Raw genomic sequence first — 27,094 nt, forward strand, 5'->3', positions numbered from 1 at the left:
TGGCAGCTTTTCAAAGGCATCGACTGACTCTGCATTTCTTCAGGACAGTGGTAATAAGCCATTCCAGAGAGTAGGAGCTAGCACTGCAAAAGCTCGATGCACCTTTTGTTTTCAGCTTCGTTTTGGACACATTTTGAGGCACAAGGCAGGCATAGTTGTTTGGCGCTGCCAGGGTTTTTGTGCCACCCGGAGCTTGGTGCCCCGGGCCAGGCTGCTGCCCCGTGAGCCTGTGCGTTCATTCGAGCTTGGTTGTATGTGTACCTGTGTGACATAAATTTCGCCATGACATGAATTTTGCAAGCAATCAAGGCAGCAATTCTCTATATCTCCTGGTATTCCTGCTCTTTAATAATAATACAATATTTAAAAAAAAATTGTCACATCATTCTGTATCCACCGGAGTGAAACCAGACCATTTATTTTTAGAATGTCACCTTCACACTGCTGGTCCATGTACAGTATATTGTCGGGCGGGGAAGGGAGGCGCTTGAAGTCTACTTCAAAGCTTCTGGGGTGCCTTAACTGATCAATGCCACTAATCCTTCAATAAGCATTCAATATTTATGTTTTAAAGTTCAGGCTGATGCACAGCAGAGCCCACCAGCGCTGCAGGCCTGGCGTAAACAATGAGCTTTAGAAGCTGATGTATGAGGTGTGCAACAATGTTTTAGAGTACATCTGGATTACTGCGGTGCCAACTGCAGTGCCAGCCCTCTTCATGTTGAACAAAATAATGATTCCTTCTGAGTAGTGAAATGGGAGAACATGTCTCACATTTATCAGTGTTTAAATAAGTTTGATTAAATATTTACATATTTTTGATATTGAGTAGTAGAACAAGTGGTTCTCAAACTTTTTAATTTCAATGCCCCCCAGTTTGGTGTGCGTCTGGCCACGGACCCCCCATAACTATGAGAGTGTACAATTCAGTGGACCCACGTACTTTGTTACGTTTGAGCACGAGCACGAGCGTCAGCGGCGACATGTGCAAGTGGACCCACGTACTTTGTTATAGTAGGCCTACCTAAAACGTTTTTACAAGTTATATAGCGCCGCTTTAAGAATGAACAAGAGGTGGTTCTATGAAAATGCCTCAACTTAAAGGAGTAGTTCACCCAAATAATGACCTATTTTCTATTCAATTACTCCACGAAGCCTTGAGTTCATGGCGATTTTTTGTTCGCATTCCTAAGCCAATGACCGGCGGAGTCTCAAAGAGTCTCCTACATTAAGACTGAAAGAGTCCCGGTCCTACCGACCAATGACCCGATGACCCAAAGCATTGCGGTCAGTATGACTCAGGGAGCAACAACAACACCACCATTCATCTCAAAACAAGCATTGTTTATTGCAAGTGACAACTTTTGTGGGTTGACCACCAGCACCACACTGATTGTATGCTTAATTGAGGTTACACAGGTCACAGTCAATACTTTATTGATTTGCAAAGTCTGTTCGGCTGAATTAGCTTGCTAGTTTATGGAACAGAATGAGGATGCATTAAACCACTGTTTCCCAAACAGTGGGTCGGAACCCATGTTTGGGTCGCGGACCAATCTTTTATGGATGGCGATCCCCTTTTCCCCCGTTTCCTACAAAAGATTTTAAAAACGTTTAAACAAAAGTCACAACTTTTCATCAATTAAAAACAATTCCAACATTTTCCCAACAAGTATTTCATAAATAAAATCAAAACATCTAATGATTGCCATAAATACATTTAAAAGACGTTTAAGAAGTAGTGAAAATAGCAGATCTACAAGCTCGCGGCACGGTGTGCGCTTGTAGATCTGCTATTTTCACTATAGTTTGGGTCCCGGGCAAACGTATAATCTCTCTTTTGGGTCTCCAGCTGAAAAGTTTGGGAACCACTGTATTAAACGCTTTAACAGTTATTCGATATGGAATGTGTGATATGCAGACAGGGGTTCTGTTTCTTCTAGGAAGCTTAGCCTCACATCCACTTAGGTTTTCCACAAGACTAGTTATGCTACAAGTTACTTTTCAGCTAAGCAATAACTTCAGCTGCCTGTAACTACAAAGTTTATGAGCGCAATCCCTTTTTTAAAGGCGCCCAGATGAATGATTTCTGCATTGCTACTTCCCCTGACAACCAGAATCCCTCACTCAGAGCAACGTGGTCCCAGCGTGGTCATAAGCTAACGTTAGCGCTGATCTGAAGCTCTCCCTCCACCCTTTCTGCACAGAAAAAAGGGAAGACTTTAATTCTAGCTACGTTTAATTTTTCCATAGCAAGAAAATAAACTTCCTTCCACCCATCCATCCATCTTCAACTGCTTAAATCACGGCCAAGGAGGTAGAAGTTCCAGTAGGGGACCTTGGACTTTGCAATTAACCCCAAAAATATCGAAGCTGACATTTAGAACCAATAACTGACTTAGTCTTGCCCATGTAGTTTAATCGAATAATCGAGAAGCACGTTTTTTTTTAATCTTCTCACCCTACAGTATCTCTAAGGGAGATGCCATGCAGCCACCCTCCTGACAAAACACATTTCAGCCACTTGTATCCACGATCTCATTCTTTTGGCCCATGACCCATATTTCATGACCATATATAGGGCATAACAGTGGCGGCCATTTCCTGGTTCCACTTCAAAATGCTCAATGCATTTTTCCCATTGACATTTCCAAAAATATTTATATCAATTATTTTAAGCCTAGAATCAAGCCATCCAGGGTCCTGGTGAATCATGACCATAAAACGTTTGATTCTGTGAAAAAACTTTTTTGAAAACGGCAAAATAAAGGGTATTTATTAAATATAGTATATCATATAAGTAAATATAAAATAAAATAAAATCACAGAAAAAAATGTTTAATGGTCATGATTCACCAGGACCCTGGATGGCTTGATTCTAGGCTTACATTAATTGATATAAATATTTTTGGAAATGTCAATGGGAAACTTGCATTGAGTATTTTGAAGTGGAACCAGGAAATGGCCGCCACTGCTATGCCCTATAGAGCGTCGCAGTTCCCGCCCACTTCCTGTTTTTTTTGGTGCCGGAAGAAAAAACTCAATGCATTTTTCCATTGACATTTCCAAAAATATTTATATCTATTAATTTAAGCCTCGAATCAAGCCATCATGACATGACATGAATCATGACCATAAACGTTTGATTCTGTGATTATTTTTTTTTTGAAAACGGCAAAACAAAGGGTATTTATTAAATATAGTATATCATATAATTAAATATAAAATAAAAAAAAATCACAGAAAAAAACGTTTTATGGTCATGATTCATGTCATCTCGTGATGGCTTGATTCGAGGCTTAAATTAATAGATATAAATATTTTTGGAAATGTCAATGGAAAAATGAATTGAGTTTTTTCTTCCGGCACCAAAAAAAACAGGAAGTGGGCGGGAACTGCGACGCTCTATAGGGAAGATTGACCAGTAGAATGAGAGCTTTTCCTTCTGGCCTTCAGCTCTCTGTTTGTCACGACGGTGCGGTAAAGGCACACCAATACCACACTGCTGAAACAGAAACATGTAAATATTCTGCCATCATTATCAGTTTTGATGATGAAATTAGAGCATAAATAATTATCTTGCATTGCTGGATGTCCTTTTTTTTGACTACAATATTCTATATGAAAAAATAATTCGCATCAATGTGGACCGTCCGTCAGTCTCACAATGGTTGCGAACGCGGGAGGAGGCGCGGCGAAGCCGCGCCTCCGACCAAGTGGAGCTTACTATGTAACCCTGCTTGGGTTGTGTCTCTCTCTCTCTGTCTCTCTGTGTGCACTGCCTGTGTGCAGCTCCTCTGAGATAAGTAAATGTCCAATATAGACGTACCATACATCAAATGAAAGGTCTTTGAAAACTGAACACACCTGTCAAGGTTGCGTTTAAGCCCGCCCCTTCCCCCGGAAGCCACGCCCCGGAGAAGGCTCCTAAAAACTCCCCATTGAAACCCCATGTTAAATGAAAAGTGCCCGAATCGCTCCCAAACTTTTTCTACCCCCCCTAAGTGGGGGTCTACGAACAAATACTTCGGGCTCGGATTTTGGCTCCGCCCCCCGGAAGTGGGTGAAACAGGCACTTCAAACACTTTGTTGAATTGTTCAAAAACATTCCAAGTTTTTTTTGGGGGAATTTGTATTTTTCTAAGATGCTCCTTTTAACGCAGATTTTTTTCTTTTTTTTAATTTTTTTTTTTATTGGTTACTTTTTTTAAAATATTTTTTTTCATTCTTTTTTTGCGTTCGCTTACCGCGTTCGCGCGTCTTACTTGTGTGTGTGTGTGTGTGTGTGTGTGTGTGTGTGTGTGTGTGTGTGTGTGTGTGTGTGTGTGTGTGTGTGTGTGTGTGTGTGTGTGTGTGTGTGTGTGTGTGTGTGTGTGTGTGTGTGTGTGTGTGTGTGTGTGTGTGTGCATGCGTTTGTGTGCGTGTGTGTGCGTGCATGTGATACGGCATTGTAATTTTTTTACTTGGTAGATGGATTCTCAAGTACAATCGGTTATGACAAAGATGTATTATCATTGTTAAGCTTCAAGGCAGTGGAATAGACCACAAATGTCTAAAGTTTGAATGAGAAGGATTTAAAGGAGCCTATTTGAACTAATTGAAGGAGGCAGGCCTAATCATCATAGTGCACACCCCCCCCCCCCACCCCACCCCCACAATTATAATCAGCATGTCCTTCTCTATTAGTTGTCTTTATAGGACAGTCGAGTGGTTGAGGTCAGACTACGTTATTAAATGTATAGCCTGAGGGTGATCTTTTTACACGTTGTAATCATGCCTTTAATAATACTAATAATACTGCAGGATGTAATTTGTCCCTTTAAAATTGAATGTCACACTCTCACACCCAAATGGGACACTTAATTGGTGCCCCGTTTTTCTCTCTTTCCTGCAGGGAGAGAAATTGAATTGGGACGCGATTGATGAGTTGTCATTTTGCGTGTAATCTGGAGTGGTTCAGAAGGGAAATGAATTAAACATCCCATTGTTCACGTGAGAATCAGCAGCGGTGGAAGAATTATTCAGATCGAGATATACTTGCACTGCCAAAGTAAAAGTACTCATATATTTAAAAAATAAGACTATTTTCAAACAGTCGAAGTATAAAATAATGCTTATTTGGTTAATGCATGTTTTGTGATCTAAATCTACAAAGTAACTTAACTTGAAGTTGTCAAATAATTGTAGTGGATTAAAAAAAGATGAAATGCCTCTGAGATGTAGTGGAGTAGTAACGGAAAACGGAAATACTCAAGTCAAAGTATAGCGCCTCAAAATTGTACTTAAGTACAGTACTTTAGTAAATGTATTTAGTTACTTTCCAGCACTGTGAATCAGGTGCATAGAAGGTGGAGGTCTAGATTGTGATGAGAATCCTGAAGGACACTGTTGGTGTGGAAACATCTAAAACTGTTACTTTTCAGGATTCAAATTCAAAAATAGCAAAAGTATCAGGGGCTCGTCTGTCTGGAGCTCTTAATTGATCCCTTTGAACTTCAAAGGGGTTCTGCACTGAGTTGATTGATTGGGCCATAAAAGTGTCAAACTCGTTATGTGCTCGTTGGTGCTCTCTCTAATCAATGAATACACCAGAGACAGCAATCACTTTGATACCTGGAGAGGGGGAGGAGGGGTAGTGTGTGTGTGTGCACACACAGATCTGATCTTACCTAGTATACCTTTAAGTCTCATTAGTCTTAGACCAGCCTTTGGAACAAGCTTTGGTAGAAAAAGGGGTTCGCCATTCATGGTTAACGAAGCAACAGACATTCAATTCCTGTATTTTAGTTTTAGGAATGGATAATGCATTAACACCGACCACAAGGTCCACAGCGCTTGTGAAATTCATCATCATCATCATCATCATCTCACACACTGCATGTACCATTTTAGAATACAGATCTGCTGCATGTATTTACTATCATTTCACAGTGGTTCTCAAAGTGGGGTCCATGGACCCTCAGGGTTCCTTGAGAGAGGGTTCAAATGGACTTTTACGGTCTGTAACTCTGAGAGCGTACAAATGGAACCAAATGGACCCTTACAAGGGTGTTCCATCTGTACGCTCCCAGAGTTATGAGGGTCCTTGAAATTAAACGGTTTGAGAACCACTGATTTAGAATACTGACTTCTAAACCCAACAGCACTGAGTCATGACTTCCTGTACCTGAACTCTATCCATGTCCCTTTCCTTCATTCCATCCTTTACTCTGCTGTCCTCCTCTCCTCTCCTCTCCTCTCCTCTCCTCTCCTCTCCTCTCCTCTCCTCTCCTCTCCTCTCCTCTCCTCTCCTCTCCTCTCCTCTCCTCTCCTCTCCTCTCCTCTACTTTCTCCTCTCCTTTCCTCTCCTCTGTCCTTGCCTGCCCCCCTGTCAAAATGGCGGTTTGGCTGACAGTGACTTTGCATCCAAAATGAAAAACAGGCAGACGGGCCCGTCGGGCGGCGGTGGGGCGAACATGACCAAGAGCACGAGCGTCAGCGGCGACATGTGCAACCTGGAGAAGACGGACGGCAGCCAGTCGGACACGGCGCTGAGCATGACCGAGGGGGACAAGAAGAGGCGCTCCAGCATCGGTGCCAAAATGCAGGCCATCGTTGGCCTGTCGCGGAAGAGCAGGAGTACCTCTCAGCTCAGCCAAACAGGTAAGGGCCTCACCTCAGCCCGCTGAGCCCAGTGGGTCCCAACCTCTGTTTTGTTTTTTTATTACCTCGGAGCCTCCTCTTCCTACATCTGACTCAAGCTGAGACCCCCCCCCCCCCCCCCCCCAAGTGCACACACACAAACACACGCACGCATGCACACACACAAACACACAATCTTGTGTTTTTCAAACATGTTAACGACTTAACCCATTAAGACTGAGGCGATTCTAAAAATGTTTTCTAAATCCTAACCGATTTTTGAAAAAAATATATAAAACTTTGTTTTTACGATTTTTCAAAAATAGAAGATCTACAATGCTTGTAGATCTGCTATTTTTGAATAGCTAAAGAATTCTAAAATGACACAGATGCGTTCCAGGTCTTAATGGGTCAAGCCCTATACTTAACACCCCTGTGACTGGACCCTGAAGGTTGGGAAACACTGCGTTGTTGAGCAAGCCATCACACATTCTGCACGTCTGTCCTTCCGTTTGGTCTCTTCTGGTCCTCTGGGATGTTATACTGTATGCTGATGATCATCATGAGTTGTTGTAACACTGCTTGACCTTCTCCCTCCAGTTTCTACTTTCTCCTCCAGAGTATCCATCTTGTGGTGGTGTGAATACCACGGGACTCAGACTTCAACTTCTTCACTTTATTATTGTTGTTGCCTATCATTTACAATGGTAAAGTTTAACCCATTCAATCCGGGAAACGCATCTGTAAAATGTCTTCTAAATCCTAACAGGTTTCTGAGAAACCTGTGTTGCTATATCAGTGGCTCTTAAACGTTTAAAAAAAGAATTGCAGATCTACAAGCTTGTATTTCTGCTCATTTTGAATAGCCAAAGTATAAAACAATGGTTTTAAGCAGTTACACAGATGCGTTTCCGGTTTTAATGGGTTAAGGGTTAAGGGGAGATGGAAACATGTTGGCAAGATGAACATCATGAATGCAGGACCAGGTGTCTTTCTTTTCTCTGCCTGACTAATAGTGCAGTTGCACGGGACTCACCAGGTCACTGTCCGAGGTGCTGAAAACAGTCTTTCTTTTAACTATCTTCAACACGTCCGTCACCAGGGGCGATGAATCTCCTTGTCCTTATTCCTTTCCTTTCCTAGGTAACAGGGTTCCTGTGAACTACTGTATACTGTATGTCTGTCTGTCTCTCTCTCTCTCTCTCTCTCTCTCTCTCTCTCTCTCTCTTCTTTTTCTTATTACTTTTTTCCTGTTCTTATGGCACCACTTCCGCTGTGTCTTTGCTGTTGAAGATGCAATTACCCCTTATACCGTATTTATGAAAAAAGATGTAATTTCAGTTGACCGTGTAACTGTAATAGCTTTGCTGTCCCTGCTGCTAACCTCCTTCACCTGCGGCAAGATTTCTTTCTTCTTCTTCTTCTTCAATTTTCTTTGCGATTTGTCAAGTTCTTGATTAGAATGTCATTTTTTGTGACCTATACCGATACGGAACGTGGCATATCACTTCAAGAGCACATGTGCACGTGTTGCATGTGTGCCGTACATCCGTCATTCGTTTAGCACACAGTATGTACTGAATGTGTGAAAATGCACGTGTGAAAAGGAAACGGGTCTCCTGTATTGAAGAGCAGTCTACTTGCTGTTTCTTTAGCCTTATTGCAGTTTTTTTTTTGGGGGGGTATGCGTATGTGTATTCTACATCCATTATTTTCGAGTACAGTATGTACTATGTATTGTGTGTCTGTGTGCGTGTGAAAAGGGAAAGCAGTGAATGGTAATTGTCTCCTGTATTGAAGAGCAGTTTGCTGTTACTGTACTTTAGCCTTTCTGTGTTTTTTTGGTTGAAATGATGAATCACAGCAAAGCACTTCTGACTAATAACAGGACATCCGGCTACTATTTTCCTTCATTCTTGGTTTTGTCGTTTTATTTTATCAATGTACGTACTACGCCACTCTTTTCAGCTGTGTTTAACCCATTAAGACCGGGAACGCATCTGTGTAATTTTAAGATTTATTTGGGCTATTCAAAAATAGCAGATATACAAGCTCATAGCGCGGCACCGAGTGCCGCGCTATGAGCTTGTAGATCTGCTATTTTTGAAAAAATCGTGAAAATGTTTTTTTTTTTAATATTTGTTTCCGAAAAACTGTTAGGATTTAGAAAATGTTTTAGAAGCGGCCTCTCAGGTCTTAATGGGTTAATAGCTATTGGAGGAGGGGTTGAGTGTCATTACTTAGTGTGAAAAGCGGCACAGCGGGTGGCATGTCTTGGTGGGGCACACGTACGCTGGCAGATTGGGTTCTGCCCTACTTGTGTTGGAGGTCAGTCGACCCCCCCCACCTCTCCCCCCCCCCCAGTAAGTCCTCTAGACGTGGCGCTCCGCCAGCGCCCATTCATGTTGTCTGTGTCGTCGCTGTTCGGAGCAGAAACCTTGTATCTCCATTCTCCATATTTCAAATCTTTTTGGTTGTTTCGTAAATGAAATGCCCTACTTTTTTGTTGGCGATCGATCGTGCATGAGCTCACGTGGGCGGAACGTTACCCGTCCTGGTTGTGATTTGATGATGGGCACGTGGGCCGAGTGTGCCTTATCCTACGTATCGTCGCTGTCAGGTGGAATCCTCGTTACAAACCGTTGCTTTTCATGGAAATGGAAAAAAGAACCTGTTGTTGAACCTGTGTTCCAATGAATCCAATGTAGTTATTATTTAGTCACGAGTTCTTGTTAATACTTTTCATTGGTTCAATATTTATAAAACCCACAGACAAACTAAAACCAATTTCACTTTCACTTAAAAAACAAACGCAGCAAAAGATATTATACAGTTTACATTAATATTCGATTTTCCCAGGGCCATTGAGAAAGAGCTGTGCCATCTGTTGACGCTGTTGTTGGATTGTGATTTTTTTTTTTTTTTTAATACCGCATCTTGCTTGCGGTTTTCACGTTTTCATTTTGAGAAAGCCTCTCCACAGCCTCACACAATCACAGACTGCATACTGTATACCATACAGTCAAGAGGTTGAAGAGAACACATCAATATTTTGCTGTAGATGCACTCTATAAGAACATCAGAGGGAGTTTGTGAGAGCCTGCAATTTTTTCTTGAAATGTGTGTGTGCTGTGCTGGCTCTCCACCATCAGAGACACAACGCCAAGCTTCCAATTCTGGCCTCTCTCTGTTGTACTTTATCCATAAAGGTTCTATGGCCACCGAGTGGAGGCATGCGTTCAAATGGAGGTTTACTTTAAGTTTGTTGTTTTATATTCTGCACTGCCAAGAGGATAGGATGGTGGGTGGGTGGGGGAGGGGCTGATCAGCCAAAGCCGCATCTTACAGACACAGAGCCTACTGTGGCTTTGAGAGACAGAGGTTTGTGAGGTGAGTGAGCGAGTTCACCTTCTGTTTCCCGGAATGCGTCCCCACAAGCAACGTGCACTCGCAGCACACGCACACGCACACACACACACACACACACACACACACACACACACACACACACACACACACACACACACACACACTCACCTCTCAGCTCCCCTTAATGAACGGGTGTCCTTTGCGTCTCAGTTGAGTGTGTGTGTGAATTGACGGCGATGACGAGAACGAGAAACAAATAGTCTCTCAGAGTTCCACCGGCCTTCATGATCACTCTATTGATTTATGAAGGTCGATCGTGGCACTCAGTCATCACTCAGCACTCTTAAAGTCTCGAGTAATTAGGCTCTGACCTCAAATGAGGGCACTCGTATTCCCAGTGGTGGGACAGTAGTGAAGTACATTTACCTCAGTACTGTTCTTAAGTACAACTTTGAGGTACTTTTACTTTACTTAAGTATTAAAAAATGTTGGTGCTGTATGTTATACTTCTACTCCACTAACACCTCAGAGGGAAATATTGTACTTTTTTACTCCACTACAATTACTTGTTACTTTGTGGATTCTGATTATTAATACAAAGCATATATTTACCACTTGAGCCCTACTGCAGAGGTCTTCAACAGGGGGTCCGCGACCCCTAGGGGGTCCGCGGAGGTACTGCAGGGGGTCCGCGAAATTGTTTGATTAAAAAAAAAAAAAGTTTAAAAACTTTTTGTTAATTTTTTTTTCAAAAATGTCAATATGTCTTTAAACATAACATGACATATTTGAATAGCTTAGTATTGAATGCACAATAACATTGTATGTTTATACATATTTTGTAGAGAAAGAAAAGGTCTTTTGCACACCTACTGGGACAACCTGTGGGTAGGAGCAGGCTCCAGGCAACCATTTGTTCATGTTTATACATATAAAACACAATTTTATACATAAATATATAAAGATATATGTGGTGGCCTACCCCCTACCCTACGAGGTAGGGGGTCCCTGCTCCATCACCCCATCAGTTTGGGGGTCCCTGGTCTGAAAAGGTTGAAGACCCCTGCCCTACTGTATATCTTATTCGAATTAGTACTTATGCTATCTTATTCAAAAATAGCAGATATACAGATATACAAGTTCAGATATACAAGCTCATAGCGCGGCACCGAGCCGCGCTATGAGCTTGTAGATCTGCTATGTTTGAAACATCTTGAAAATATTAATATTTTTTTAAGTGAACATCTGTAACTCAAATCTTTGCTTCTGGGGGGTCCCTGGAACAAAATATTTTGAGATTTTAAAAATATACATATTTCAGGATTTAGAAAACATTTTCAGAATCGGCCTCAGGTTAAGTAAAAAAATGAATAATGAGTACTTCCACCACTGCTAGTAATTAGGTTCTGACCTCAATCGAGGGAGTTCGTATTCCTACGCCCCTTCCCTCATCCCCCCAAAAACCTGCTGCTAGTGTACACTATATCTGACTCAGCCAAAATGACAGCGTAACAGCTCAGATCCTGCCAGCCTACAGGGAAATTCAGCACCGTCCATTACCCCATGCTTTTCTTCAGATGGATTGCTCGCCATTTTCATTCTATTCTATAAAACCTGAAAGTGAATGATAAACGAGACATGCGATGTCCTGTTATTTCCAGGGAGGTTTGCATGTGTTATTTGTGCTATATATTTTCACTGTGACACTTCAGTTGACATACAAGAAAATGTGCTGAGGATGCAGTATGGGCTATTTTCCTGCTGTTCAAAAACCTTTTATAGTAGATATTGCAAAGCGGCGCACCATTTGTGATGTGTGGTTGTTGGTACATTGTGATCATATTTACACTTACAGCATTGCTCTAGCCACACACGCACACGCACACGCGCACACACACACACACACACACACACACACACACACACACACACACACACACACACACACACACACACACACACACACACACACACACACACACACACACACACACACACACAGAGGAGTAGTTATCTGCTGTAGGTGCAAGATGCAAAAAGATTGATTCTCTCAGTGCCTTTTGCATCCAGCTGGAGCGCATTCAGCCGAGCATCTACCCATAAGAACTAAACTAAATGAGCAAACCCAGGTTACAAACTAATTGAAACTATTAACTGAAACTGAAGACGTGAAGACAAAATTTAATTAAAACAGAAACGAATGAAAAATGATAAACTATACAGTAATAACCTTGGTTGTGAGGTTTTCATTCACCCTGTCGTGGATAGAGATGGAGGACTGCTCATATACCGGCACAGTATGACCACTTCAGCCCTATTTCTGTCTTTGATAAAATAGCAAGAGAGCTTGCAGGTCTCTTTAATTAAATTGTGATATAATCAAACAAATAAATAAATATCTACCAGTCTACTTTTCCCAAAAGGAAAAGCACGTATTTAATTCAGTCTAGTCAGAAACAGGGATAAAACATATCCCCACCAGCAATAAAAATGAGTGACCAGGGAAGGATATCAAAAGCAGAGGCATTGGTCCACCCCATTCCCCCCAGTGCCTGTGCCTTTGTACTGCAGTCCTATAGATTTTGGTCATTAAAATGCTCTCTAACTGTGGGTGTGCGACGGTGCTGAGGCTCACCACTTTCTGGGTTTCTTTCAATTATTAATTTGGTACAGAAAATGCATAGCGTGGTAAAAACCATCCCGGTTGCGTGAATTCACATTATCATGGGTCTTCTGCAGACCCATGAGGTACTCTTACTTTGTCCATGTCCATTTTTCAATACTTTAAACTTCTAACTCTTATATAACTCTTACACGATATAATATTGTGCTTTTTACTTAAAGGAGGAGTTCACCCAAAAAATGATTTATTTTCTATCAATTGCACACCCTATGAAGCCTTGAATCCATGGATTCCTTTTTGTTTTTGTCGCATTCCTAAGCTAATAATTTGATTCCCGTCTCCTACCGGCTAATGTATCCGGTAGGAGACACAAAGTAGATTATTTGTGTCTCCTACCGGAAATACACACGGTCATCAAATTATTGTCTTAGGAATGCCACAAAAACAAAAAAAAATCCACGAAATCAAGGCTTCATGGGGTGTGTAATTGATAGAAAATAAGTAATTTTTTGGGTGAACTCCTCCTTTAACTACAATTATTTGAAAACTTTAGTTACAAGTTACAAGGAATCAGGATACAGATTAAACTAGTGAAATTGGAAGTGATGACACAGATAAAGGAGCAGTCAAAATTGGAACTGGACCACTATAAAACATTATGCTGATAAATGGGTACTCTCTCCTCATTGGCTGACATTTTGTCACCTACCTGAAAATGTATTTTCTGTTTATTAAAGAACTGAAGAGACAGGGAGACTCCTGTGACTGAACAAACATTCTATAGCAATGATTACTATCAGAATATAGAGCTTTAACCTTTTACAAAAAACCTTTTGTTCTAACCAAAAAACCTTTAAAGCTTTTGAATAGGGCTTAATTATACTTACTTAGAAACAGTGTTGGGCTATATTACTTAGGAGAGTAATATGTTACTACTTATTACTTGGAATCAAGAGTAATATATTACGTATTACTTTATATTACTTTCCCCGCGCCCCCCGCAAAAGAAAAGACGTGTACAGTTTTTTGCCTTTTAGAACTGAATCCAATTTAATGGAAAAATAGAAAACAGTCAACATTCTTTATCCCTTTAAGTATTTTGCTGCTGCAAATTCCATATTTGGAATTGGAACAATAATTATCCTTACAGGAACAACATCAATCTGAACTGCACACACTGGCTGCAGCCTCTCAAAAACTGAAACAACAAAGTAAACTTTTTGAACATTTCTTAACCTTTTCAACATATCTTACACCAGTCAATATTAATTAGCCAAAGTGCAAGGGGGGGAGGAGAGAGGAGAGGAGATATAGAGCAGTGGTTCTCAAACATTTTCATGTCAAGGACCCCCAAATTGACACTTATTAGTCCGCGGATCCCCATTTCAAAAGATATGCCAGGGACCCCCATAAGAGAAGATTTTTTACGGCTCTAGCAGTGATTCTCAACCATTTTAATTTCAAGGACCCCCAGTTTGACATGCATTAGGGCTGCAGACCCCCATTTAATGGCATTTCTATCACTTGGACCGCAATTTATATTGTAAAATCTATGTCAATTTAACTCTGAGAGTGTACAAATGGAACCAAATGGACCCTAACCTAATGGACCTATAACCATTTGTATACTCTCAGAGTTACAGACCCATAAGGGTCCATTTGGTGCCTAATCTATCATTTAGCTGGGGACCCCCTGGAACTCACTCAAGGACCCCTGGGGGTCCCTGGACCCCACTTTGAGAACCAATGATATAGAGGAGAGAAGAGGAGAGGAACACTGTTTCCTCTCCTCATCAGCAGTTCGTTTCCCGACCACCAGACAAGTGACGCAGGGGGACTTCTGAAAGGGCCATGCCGAAAATAGGTTGCTTTATTCGGATACAATGCGTGTCACTACCTGGCCCTGCCGGTTCTCTGAATTTTTATTTTTAAATAGGCTCTGTCATGATTAATTGACCATATATATGAAGTTAAACAACTAAATTCTATCCGAACGATATCTTATAAGTAAATTCTGTGCCTCAAAATAGAAGTTTGAGAGCTTTTTGAAGTTGAAGACGGCGGAGAAAAACACGACGCAGCGTTCGCATGCGGGTCATGCGCTACGACATAACTGTGCGCAGGCTGCGTGCTAAAAATAACTGATCTACAAGCTAAAAAGCATCTCTGTTGACGTAGGTTGATAGCTTGTAGATCTACTCTATTTTTGCATGATGCGACAACTTGCCTCTACGAGAGACGGAGAGAGAGTAAATGAATGAATGAGCAAAAAAAAGACGCTCGTCATCAGTAACGAGTAACGAGGCCTTTTTTGACCGAGTAATATGGTATTATATTACTGTTTTGGCAGAATAATACCTTACTTTACTCGTTACTGGGAAAAGTAATAATATTACAGTAATATATTATTACTACCCAACACTGCTTAGAAATCAGTATGCAAAGGCTAAATAACTATAATAATGGCCAATATATCGCTATCGGCCAGACCAATCTATCGCTCTAGCTCTCTAGTCATTATCAGAATGCTGGCTAGTGCTACGGGGAAATCTTTCACGATCCTCTGAAATTTTCCTTTTCAATACCTTCGATCTGCAGCCCTCCTGGGAGGTTGTTTATTGCTGTGGTCTGCTAGTTTGAACTCCCACCATTGCAGTTGTGTATGAGATCACTCAGTTTTGCCCTCCTCTGTGTTTTATTTTTCCCCTCTGTAGGCTTCACTGTTTTGAAAAAAACATGTTTAAAGCCACACCTTTCCCCTTTTGCTCAAGAGCGCCCCGATTTATTTTGTTTCTTCAAAAAGAGCTGGAAACTTTCTCCAAATGGCACACAAACCACAACCTGCTACACTTTCTCACGTTTATCGCCATTTAACCATTCCCCATAAAACAGTACCGTGTGTACAGTACAGTAGGTACAACGTTGTTGTTACACAGCCGCCTCCTCCTCCCCCTCCTCCGTCCACGTACAGTACACACACCTGACGTACAGTAGATCTGTCCCCAGACTAAGTGTCTTTGTATGAGGTAAAATAGCTGAACTTTGAGCTTCCAGCCCAGTGGTGATCCATCATCATGGTGTGTGTGTAGGAACTAGGTAGCCTCCTATCAGCAGCTCTCTCCTCTGTATCCCTCGCTGCTGTTGCCTAATTAATCGCCTGGGGACCGGGCAGCCGACACGCTGCTCTCTGGGATGATGCATGGAGGTACCGCGCACTGTACCGCGCAGGTACAGTGCTGTACCGCGCAGGTACCGCGCACTGCCCCCAACCCCCATTAACCCATTAAGACCTGGGAACGCATCTGTGTGTCATTTTTTAGATTTCTTTGGGCTACTCAAAAATAGCAGATCTACAAGCTCATAGCGCGGCACCGAGTGCCGCGCTATGAGCTTGTAGATCTGCTATTTTTTAAGAAAAAAAAACTTGAAAATGTGTGCAAATCTTTGAATATATATTTTATAAAGTGAACGTTTGTAACTCAAATCTTTGGTTCTGGGGGATTCTGCAACTGTCTTCTAAATCCTAAGTTGTTTTTTTTTGTATCTATTTGGGCCGTGGACCCCCCCATCTCAAAATATTTTGTTCCAGGGACCCCCAGAAGTTATAACAGAGTAAAAAAATGTTCGCTTTAAAAAATATATATTCAAAGATTTGCACAAATTTTCACTATTTTTCAAAAAACAGCAGATCTACAAGTTCATAGCGCGGCATTGTAGATCTGCTATTTTTGAATAGCCCAAAGAAATCTTAAAATGACACAGTGTTCCCGGTCTTAAAGGGTTAAAAATACAAATCCCTGTCCTACTCCCCCCATCCCATCCCATCCCATCCCATCCCTCCCCTGCTCTCTTTTTTATGTCACCTGGCCCCTCTACTCTCCTCTTTTCTCTTCTTTTCTTTCCCTATACACGTCTTTTTATATCCCTTCTCTTCTCACCATCCCAGCGTCCCTCATCCAACACCTCTCTCTCTCTCTCTCTCTCTCTCTCTCTCTCTCTCTCTCTCTCTCTCTCTCTCTCTCTCTCTCTCTATTGTCCCTCGCTCTGTTCCATCTTTTCATAAAATGCATAAAAAGGCATCTTTTCATAAAATGCATAAAAAGGCATCTTTTCATAAAATGCATAAAAAGGCATCTTTTCATAAAATGCATAAAAAGGCATCTTTTCATAAAATGCTACAGAGGGGCAAAAAAAGACCAGAATAAAATAGCCAATCTACAAATCTACAAGTGAGCTTGTAGATTTGGCTATTTTGGGAAAATGACTGTGCCTGTAATGACATGCCCCAAATCAACACTGTCTCACCCCAAGAAGTCAATTGGTTGACTATGCATTTTGGTGAGTGAGACAGGGAGGCCAGTTTTAAAGTGATGAATTAATGTGTGGTTGCAGAAAGAAAACAAGTGTCTATAAGTGTCTATCAGATTAATCTATCCTCCATCTTTAAGATCATTCAGAGATGGAGGAAATATGAGTAAAATACCTGAATTTAGAGGTAAACTGCGAAAGCTATGAGGTGGCAAGTGACGTCCCCTGGCAGCCCAAATAATGCCCCAGCTCTGTTCCATCACAGTCATTCACAAAAAGGTACAGTATAGATGCGAAGCCTGATTTACACATTGTCGTACAAAAAGGTATCCCGCACCGAAAATAGACGATCTACAAGCCCACAATGTGTTGCATTGCGATGTATTGTGAGCCTGTAGTAGATCTGCTTGTAGATCACCTTTTTTTCACCACTGGACATAAAGTATAAATCAGGCCTGCTGAATTTTGATCAACCATCTCTGCAGTGAACAACACATTTGCATGGACGTGGAGCTGCATTTTGATTTCATCTACCAGTTCATCTTAACACAGAATGCCTGGTGATTTTACTCCGCATGGGGCTTTGCACTTGTCGTCTCGGGCCACACTTTGTAAATTGTGTGCCCATGCATAATTATGTATGTCTCCTGTCTTATTGGCTGCTCTTTGGATTAACCCATTTAGACCTGAGGCCAGTTATTCTTTTTTTTACCAAAAACTAATTGAAAGATATTTTTTTTTAAATAATTTTCAAGATAAAAATAATAATTTTTGAATAAGCTGCGTTCCAGGTCTAAATGGGTTAAAGTGACCGCTGCCATAGTTAAAACAATAGAACAGTCATGATCGTGGTAACGTTTGCTGCACCCGCTAGACTGAGACAATTGATAGCTAATAGCTAGAGAGGGACGGTTGCGGTTATGGTGGCTGTTGAGGAGACAAGACAACAATGGCTTAAAAAAAACACAGATTGATAGATTTATTTACAAAACTTGATTCACCAAGTGCACAGAATGTCTCTTTTCTGGGTTAGTTGATGCTGACACATATACAGTAGGCCTACTTCTCCTTACTAGCCGGAAAAGACGATGGGGACTTATTCTGTAACTCGTATACAGTGCATCTTCTCTACGAGTGGGTGAGCAATTGAGTTAATAATGAGTCACGTACCTTTTAAGCAGGGTTCATCACAGACATGAGTGAGTTCTCGAAAATTAAATGAATGTTTTTCAAAGCAGCTGGGTACTTTGAAAAGCTCTCCCTGGTAGACACTGTACTGTCTGTACTTTGAACAACCCGAAAAAAATAAATTAATGTTCTTGTTTTGATGGGGCCCCTCTCTTTCCCCTCTCTGTCACAATAAAAGCACAAGAGGACATTTAGGTTTTTCGATTTCTGTGAAAATGGGTGTAATTACACTGTAGCCATAGCAACACTTGACAAGCACGTTGACCCGGGCTGCACGGCATGTGAGTTGTGAGTGGCCGAACAATGACTCGGCTGATTGGTCGATGCCAGGCCACGCCTCACCTGCTGGCAACCTGCCCCTTACTCACTTTTTGGCAGCACTTCATGTTGTTGTGATGAAAGAGAGAGGACATGTAAGCTCATTGGTTGCCTCTTGTTACAGTAGCATTAAGGTGCTGTGGTACTTCTGGTCCAGTTTATTTACATGATGTGCACAATCCATACAGCCATGGAGTGTTCAGCAGTGGTGGAAAAAAGTACTCACTTTTTTTTATTTTACTTAAGTAAGAGTATCAATACTGCAATGTAGAAATACTCGAATGTTACAAGTGAAAGTCCGGTATTCAAAATGTACTTGAGTTAAAGTACAGAAGCATTGGCATCAAAATATACTTAAAGGACCAAACGTGAAAGTTCTCAATATGCAGAATGTCCCATTTCGCAAGTCTAAAATGTATACCTACAAATCTTTTGAAAATAGCATATCTACAAGCTCACAACGCGTCCCATCACACAACCCACAAAACATTATCAGGTGCTGCCTCAGAATCCTGTAACATGTGATTGATTCATCAGTGTCACAAGGTGTCAAAGAGTCAATAAACCCATCAATAAAACAAAACACACACTGTTGCTCCCTTAAATGCAATTTGAACCATCCACAAGTAACAATTACAGCTAGGCCAGAACATACTACACAGAGATGGGGATTGACGTACGTAGAGGCTATTATATACCTATTCATCCTCTGGAGGGAAGTCCCTAGAGTTGAGGGGTATTGTTGCTGGACGTACGGTAAACGTACGACAGGTTGAGCTCCCACTCCGTTCCTAATGCTTACTTAAGGGTCTTACGTCGAGCATAAAGGCTCTACATCACAATGCATTAAACGTGGATGCGCCAATAAATTGCACTTAAGGGAGCTACCGTGTGTGGACCATTCCAGTTCCAGACTGACTTCCAAAGTTTGCAGGCCCTGGGTAGACAACCCGGCCAGGCGGAGACACTTTTCTAGTTATTGTCTAGCCAGGAGCTCAGTCTACAGTAGCTCCTGGCTAGACGGTTTTGAATGTGTGTCACTACTTTGTATCATTTGACAAAAACCTCATCAGGCACAATCTTTGTCACTGTAACTCATGTATTCATACAGTATGTGATCACTCACGTCATCGCTGAAGTAGGCTAGGTCTTTGTTTAACTTTCCTAAAGTAGAGCAAGGAAACTTTCAATAATTTACATAACCTGCAAGAGTCAGTGCAGAGCTCTGCTCTGCATAATGCTGAAGTCACACTTGCTCCCATTTCTCAACTCTCAGAGCAGTGTGTGTGTGTGTGTGTGTGTGTGTGTGTGTGTGTGTGTGTGTGTGTGTGTGTGTGTGTGTGTGTGTGTGTGTGTGTGTGTGTGTGTGTGTGTGTGTGTGTGTGTGTGTGTGTGTGTGTGTGTGTGTGTGTGTGTGTGTGTGTGTGGTCTGATTTCAGTTTGCTGTCGGGCAGAAACCTCATATCTAAATATTTCCATGTTTTTTTTTCTCCATAAATTAATTCCCTACTTCGTCATACTTCAGTGTCACACAGAAGTAGCAGAACATGTGATGCGGTGTGAGCGTGTAGATCAGCTATTTTAGCTGTTTTTGAATTCATTTAAAGTGAAGTAACAGTTTTCGACATACAATCTGCTACAGAGATGCTACATCTCAGAGGCAAATATTGTACTTTTTACTCCACTAGTTATTTGGAAACTTACGTGGCTAGTTAATTTTCAGATTATTATTACAAAACACACATTAATCAATTAAGATTAAGAAGTTTTATGCATCGACTTTTCAAAAATAGACGTCTATGTCGTTGATGCCAATACTTTTGTACTTTTACTTACTTGCTAATAAATTGTCATGTGGATCTGTTGTGTTTGTAGAGAGAGCGCTGTGCTTTATCACTCAACAGCTCTACAATCTAAACTACAGCACTGTAGTTGACTCAGCTTATAAACCCAGTTGTACTTTGTTGCCTGATGTGTGACATGTGGTGCCTTGCTTGGTTTCGTCCGCCGTCGGTGTGTGAACCTGTGTGAGTGGGTGAATGTAATGCACATTGTAAAGCGCATTGTTAAGCGCTTTGGATAAAGGCGCTTTATAAATGCACCATTTACCATAGGTTTCTCACGCTATTTTATGTTCACAAAGCTCCCAGATATATTATGTCCTTCCTCCTCTGAGTGTTGTGTCTTTGTACTGTGACAATTCCACTCGTGAGTGAGTGAGTGGTCGGTGATAGAGAGCCGAGAGAGACGTGATGTGAAAAGGCTTGTCTCTGGTCAGCTGAGTCATGCTCTGTGTCTGTGCTCGTGATTATTGTCCCGCACGGTCGTGATGTGTGGCCCGTTTCCTCTTTTTGACAATGAGAAATAATCACACCACGGTCAGTGACATACAATACAGTATTTGTGTTTAGTTCACAAGCACGGGAACAGTGTTTTTGCTTTGTCACACAGTTTCTTTTGACTGTCACTGTACTGTAATATTGATTGGACCCAGTTTTGTTTCAATATTACAGTATGGTCAAAAGAAGTGTAGAACATGCAGTATGTGAACAAAAAGTGGGATTCTGCATTAGCCTAGTGAGACTGTGCACGAGAAATGTGTCTCCGATTGGTCCAGAGGTTTGCTAGATTAGCTCCGGAGAGACACACAGACAGACTTATTCTTTTTCAGATCCACGTGTAAAAAACTCAACTGTTTTTTTACACATGGATCTGGTTCCTTTCAAAAGAAAAAAAAATGTTTAAATAAAAAAATAACTGATCTACCTGCTCACAACACGTTGCGTCGCAATATTATGATTAAGTTAAATGTACTACAAATGATCTATGCTCAGTACAGCTGTCACCTTTTTAGCAACATTGGGTAACATTGAGATCCTGCCAGCCCCCATAACCCTCCCCACCTCTCTCTCTCTCTCTCTCTCTCTCTCTCTCTCTCTCTCTCTCTCTCTCTCTCTCTCTCTCTTGTGCTCCATCTGTCAGTTGTTTTTAGACACCATTCACATACTGTACCTCAAGGAGGAGGTTGTCAAGGCCAATGGCACACAGAGTTCTCTCAGCCGGCTCTGAGTTAAGCCTCTTTCTACAACACGTTTCACACGTGCTACTCTTACCTCGCACCTTTCCATGGAGGTGTGAAGTGGACACCGTGTGTCACCGTGTGAATGCATTTGACATCACGGTGATGTACAGTATGGACCCTAGTGAGCCTTTGCGTGACGGAACTGAACTGAACGGAACTGTGACACAAACGAAAATAGTCCGATCTAGAAGCTCACGTGTCGCATTGCAACGTGTGTCTAAAATGTCTATTTTCGTTGAATGTTCTATTTCCCGCTGAATGTTCTTCTATTATCGCAGCACGTTCACCAAAATATTATTTTACTTCTGCCAAATGATCTATTTTTGTCATTGGTTCGCCTATTGTGACATGCCCAGAATAAGGATGTTGTTACACGTGTAACAGTATGAGCTCTGCTTTGGGTCCCTCCAACAATAACATGCCCATTGAAGTGGTTCTGCTTTGGTAACAATGGAGGATGGCAGGAGTCCTGTCCTGCATAGAGCCAAAGGACAAGTGGAAGCTGTACTTCCAGAGTAAGTGCACTGTTGTGCATCAAGGCAGGCAGGTGGCAGGGAATATAAACACAGACAGTGTTGGTCTATGAAAACAAGCCCGAAAGAAGCGACTATACTGTAGGCCACATGCAGCACTTTAAACCTATATGCATCGGATATTTCAAAATAGCAGATCTACAAGCTCACCACGTGTCGCGATGCGACGCGTGGTGAGCTTGTAGATCTGCTATTTTCGTTTTTTTTAAATTGACATTTTTTAAAATATATATTTTTAAACGTTTTAACAACACAAATCTGGCCCTGGCACAAAATATTGTTAAGTATTATGTTGAGTAATATTTGACCAGGAGTTTCTATACTTTTGACTGAAGTACTGTGTGTGTGTGTGTGTGTGTGTTTGCGTGTGCGTGTGCGCGTGCGCGTGCGTGTGCGTGTGTGTGTGAGTGCGCGTGCACGTGCGCGTGCGTTGCGTGCGTGCGTGTGTGCGTGCGTGTGTGTGTGTGTGTGCCAGGGTGAGGGGCCCTCCATCAGGCTGTGTTTAGAGTTAGTAGAAGCAGAGTCACTGTGTGACGCTTGGCCCTCGCCTCATCTCATCAATCAGGCACGGTTCCCAAAGACCCCCCCCGGCCCCCCCCCCCCCCCATGTGATCTGTACCGGCCCAGTAACGGACAGTACTTGGGACTTCTGGGAATATGATGCTGTCTTCTAGTTGTTGCTTCAGGAATGAGCAGCATTCCTCACATTCCTGCTGTATGAGGTGCTAGTGTTTCCCAGTCGTTTGGTCACTCTCACACGTTTGGTAAGTGTGAGGGAGGGGCCACTGCCAGACCAAGATATCATGTAGTACCCTGGTAGTACTCAATATCGTGTTTGGGGGACCACCCAGGGGTCTAAACGGACCCTTTACGGGAAAACTACCCTGTACTCTCTGGAAAGCTACTCTACCCTCTCCATTTGGTCATTGTTTTGGTAAAGTGTGAGGGGCTGTGTTATTGATCCAGACCAGATATCACGTAGTAAACTGTGGAAAAGTACCCTATGTGCGTTAAGCATGCAGGACATGACGCCCTGAGGACATGATGACGCCGTTCTTGGTCGTCCTTTTGTTGTTGAGTCTAGTCGTCTGGCCTAAAATGAAGATTCTCCATAACGGGGAATGTAAAACCCTTGTCATATCATTGCCCCCCAAAGTAAAATGCAGTAGACTGCTGCCTCTGGTATGAGACCAATGTTTTTTAACTTGATATTGGTACATTAACCACTTTATTATAGGCCAAAATAAATAATTTTTTTTTTTGGAAAATAGTGCTGAAAGAAAATAGCAACACAACGGTCAGTCTGCATTGTGGTGAGATGCGTTGTGAGCTTGTAGATATATAGGCTATTTTCTAATTAATTAATTAAGTGGGGAAACGTCAAGAGATGAAACAGGGCATGAAATAACATCCTGTCCCAATTTGATCATTGTGGTAACTACTGAATTAGTGGAATCAGATTATGGGACGTTTATGTAAAACCTTGGAGCCACAGAGCCTCTCTTTTAAAACTCCTACTCAATATAACATATACTTATTATTTTAATCTGTGAGAAAGTTTATTAATAATAATAATAATATTACTATAGTAACTAGAAAAAGTGCTCCTCAGAGCACAGGTCTCCGCCAGGTCAGGTACGTTATTGTGGCCTCCTGGTGGCGCTATAATAGGCCAATGTGAAAAGGGTGCCATTTGTTCAAGGGCTTTTCACTGCAATCGGACACTGCATTCATGATTTGAGGCATTTTGTTCCAAAAATATGTTTGCAGAATTAGACCTGCTGGTGGCGCTATAACAGGCCAATGTGAAAAGGGTGGCATTTCTTCGTCGGCCTAATAGAAATGTGCGTGTGAAATTTCACGGAAATCGCAATGATTTGAGGCATTTTGTTAAAAACGGAACAATCCTGCAAACTTTGGAAGCCAATCTTAGGCAATCAGGATGGAATATGGGAAATCGGATAAATCCGTGTTGATCACATGACTATAGAGATACTGTGTACCGATTTGTGTGATGTTTGGACAAAATCTGTAGGAGCACAGTAGTATCAATAAATGTGTTTTGCACATATCGGCCTCCTGGTGGCGCTATAAACGGCCAATCTGAAAAATTTGGGCCAGAGGTTCTGAGTTGGCATCCAGGGAGTGTGCGTGCACAGTTTCGCAGCGGCCGGGCCAACGGTGCCAGAGATTATCTGCTAACGGACGGACAGGACGGACACACGGACGGACGGACGGACGGACGTACGGACGGACAGGGGGTAAAACATACTCTCTCGCCATGCCTTTCGGCCTGGCGGAGACAATTACACTACTGATTAACCCTTTAAGACCGGGAACGCATCCGGGTCGTTTTTAAGATTTCTTTGGCTATTCAAAAATTGCAGATATACAAGCTCATGGCGCGGCACCGAGTGCCGCGCTATGAGCTTGTATATCTGCTATAGCTAGAGCTTGTATATCTGTATATCTGCTATCTGCATTCTCTGATGACTGGCTTAATTGTGTCACATGTGCCAATACTTCAAGGTATATATAACCTTTTAGCAATGTGATTGCTGCCGGCACAAATTATTTTCTGTTCCTTGTTGTTCTCCTTCTCTGCCTCAGGTTTGACGCTCTGCTCCTTGAGTAAAACATGTTTTTCCTTACGAAAAAGAAGAAAAAGAAGCTCATTGTGCTGTTCTGCTGTACACACTTAGTAGCCTTGAGAACCAATGTTTCCAAGCCATGTGGCCCATAGATCAGAAGTCTCCTGTTTCTGTAGCATGAGGCGCGCATCCTGATGTACAAGTACATCCCTGGCCTGTACACACCTGATTGATCCCAATGATCTTGCTGACTTGATCATGCGCTGCATTTTGGCAGATCGCTGAGCGTGCAGGTTTCCGGAGGAGGAGATCAGGCCGACGTAGTCTTGCGTTGCCAGGCTACTATTCCACAATCTCCGAATGCTATATAGAGTCTGGAACAACAACCCCATGAAAGCCGATTCCGGTAGCTGTCATCTGTTTGTCATTTCCGTTCATGAAAATATAGTGTACAAATATATTCTCTATTATACTACTGATAAGCAGTAAGCTATATATGCTTCGACTAACTAAACTTACCTTAGGAATAATTTATGCGACTGCTAAGACGAAACGGAAGCAGGGGGGAGGCGGGACTTTCAGCACTTCCGTCGCAGGCCGAAAGCATTCGAAAATTCTGGGAGGCAACAGTCTGGCTCGAGAGACTAGGCCGAACGACAGAACAGATTTGTGGAACATTATGGAGGATAGGACGGTCTACTCTAAAATGATCCAATTTCGTAAGAAAGAACAGCCTCTGCTGTAGTTTCTTTGACTCTTCCATGCATATTCATTGAATTTTAAGTGATAATCAGTTACAACTCCAAGATATGTGTTAGTTGAGACCTGCTCAACTACTGTAATTCAGCAGTGTTTTCTGTAAAGATTTTTTTCGTTCTCATATGACCATCTCTTTCATTTTCTTTACCTTGGCCTCAAGACCTTGGCCTCTGAACACTGCATAAAACAAGGTGTATCGCCATCAAAACCCTCCACTGATATAATGTCAGATTTTAGGAACCATGGCAAATTGTGCTGTGTCATTTGTACATTTGAAGTAAGTGTGAGCTGAAGCACATTCATTGGTGTACACTACAGAGTGTATAAAATGGGGGACAAAACGCACCCTGGGGGGGGGGCTGCTGTGTTCATGGTTTTAGACGATGGGGTGGCTGACTTGACAGCCAAGAAGATAATAAGCTTGGGATTTACTCCCAAGATCCACCAACTTGCTCACCATCGGGCGGAGTTGGATGGTACTGAATGCACTGTTTTCACCAGGCTCTGAGCCTGTTCAACATGCTCATAGATGTTAATAATGGTCGGTACGTGCAGCGACCTGACCCGGCTTATCTAAAAATGCTCGGCCAAACCGGATGCACCGCGTAGGATTTGAACCCGCAGACTCTGCGAAGGTGGGCAGGTACTTCACACCGGCGCACCACCCGAGCACCCCGAGGCGCGTGGTTAAATTCCCTGGGTCTGTTATTTTTGGGCTCCAGCTCGATCACAGAGCTTTCCCACAGGATGGGGACTAACCTGGTGTCCAGTGACAGCTGGAACAGCCTCTGCGTCAGCTGATCATCCGCACTCGACCCGAGCGTCCTACACAGCTGATGCCGTCTGGCCCAAGGGCTTTGTGCGGGTTTAGACCGCTAAAGTATGATCAAACCATCATCCCTTTATCCCATTATCCCATTATCCCTTACATTCATAATAGCCTTAGCCTGTTCTCACGTGTATCAAACTTACAGAAAAAAATGTAATATATATATATATATTATATTTATAAGTAATTTGCCATATCAAGTTCCTTAGAAACTGTAATTGTTTGTAACCCGTGCGTGCCATGCTCTCCTGCATGGCGTCATCTAGCATCACCTTTCTGTCTTTAGCTCTGTGGTGGCAGGAAGGGTGACGGTGCAACACGTGCCAGGTACTTTCGCCATGTGTCCTATAATGCATTCCCCGCTTCGCTTCCAATTGTCATTGTAATAAAAGTACATTGAGTCTCTATAGTGACAGTACACTGTCAGAAACTGAAAACAATACATCCAGTACTATAGAACTGGGAAATATTCTTCTCCCTCCAGTAGCTATGCAGGTGGTTCACTCAAAGTGTTTTGCTGCATCCATATTATCTATCTGTATCATTAGTTGAGCTCCGTGGGGTACATTTCCTCCTGTATTGTTTATGTTCCAGGAAGTACTTAGGGAAAATAAGTCAGTTCAAATGATTTCCATACATTCTGCAAGTGTAAAAACAAAATAGACTCATTTGTATTGTTTTATTTATACAGACAGGAAGCTAAGAGCAGAACAAGGGAAACACATGCAACACAGTTGAAGAAAGATTTTTTTTTTGTTAAAATATTTAATTCACTGTAAATGTTAAATTGCTAAATTCTGGGTGTGCTTTGTGTTTAGTTTCTCTCAAAAGGAACGACAGAACAACATGAAACCACCTTTGATTAGATCCCTC

At 42.1% G+C, this 27,094-nt stretch overlaps 1 protein-coding gene across 3 annotated transcripts in view; it reads left to right on the forward strand.

Annotated features, from left to right (window-relative positions):
- Window positions 1–27,094, forward strand: part of rims2a (regulating synaptic membrane exocytosis 2a) — a gene marked incomplete at its 3' end in the record, with an annotated part of 136,647 nt that overhangs the window by 99,080 nt on the left and 10,473 nt on the right. For 2 of the 3 annotated variants that reach the window (XM_080426403.1, XM_080426404.1), the window contains one exon: window positions 6,395–6,642. In XM_080426403.1, coding sequence (XP_080282529.1) covers window positions 6,395–6,642 — 248 coding nt within the window. The remainder of the gene's footprint in view (window positions 1–6,394; window positions 6,643–27,094) is intronic. The other variant, XM_080426402.1, reaches the window with a different exon arrangement.

The sequence above is a fragment of the Gymnoscopelus braueri genome (genome assembly GCF_963280865.1).
Source record: "Gymnoscopelus braueri genome assembly, chromosome: 4".
Lineage (NCBI taxonomy): Eukaryota > Metazoa > Chordata > Actinopteri > Myctophiformes > Myctophidae > Gymnoscopelus > Gymnoscopelus braueri.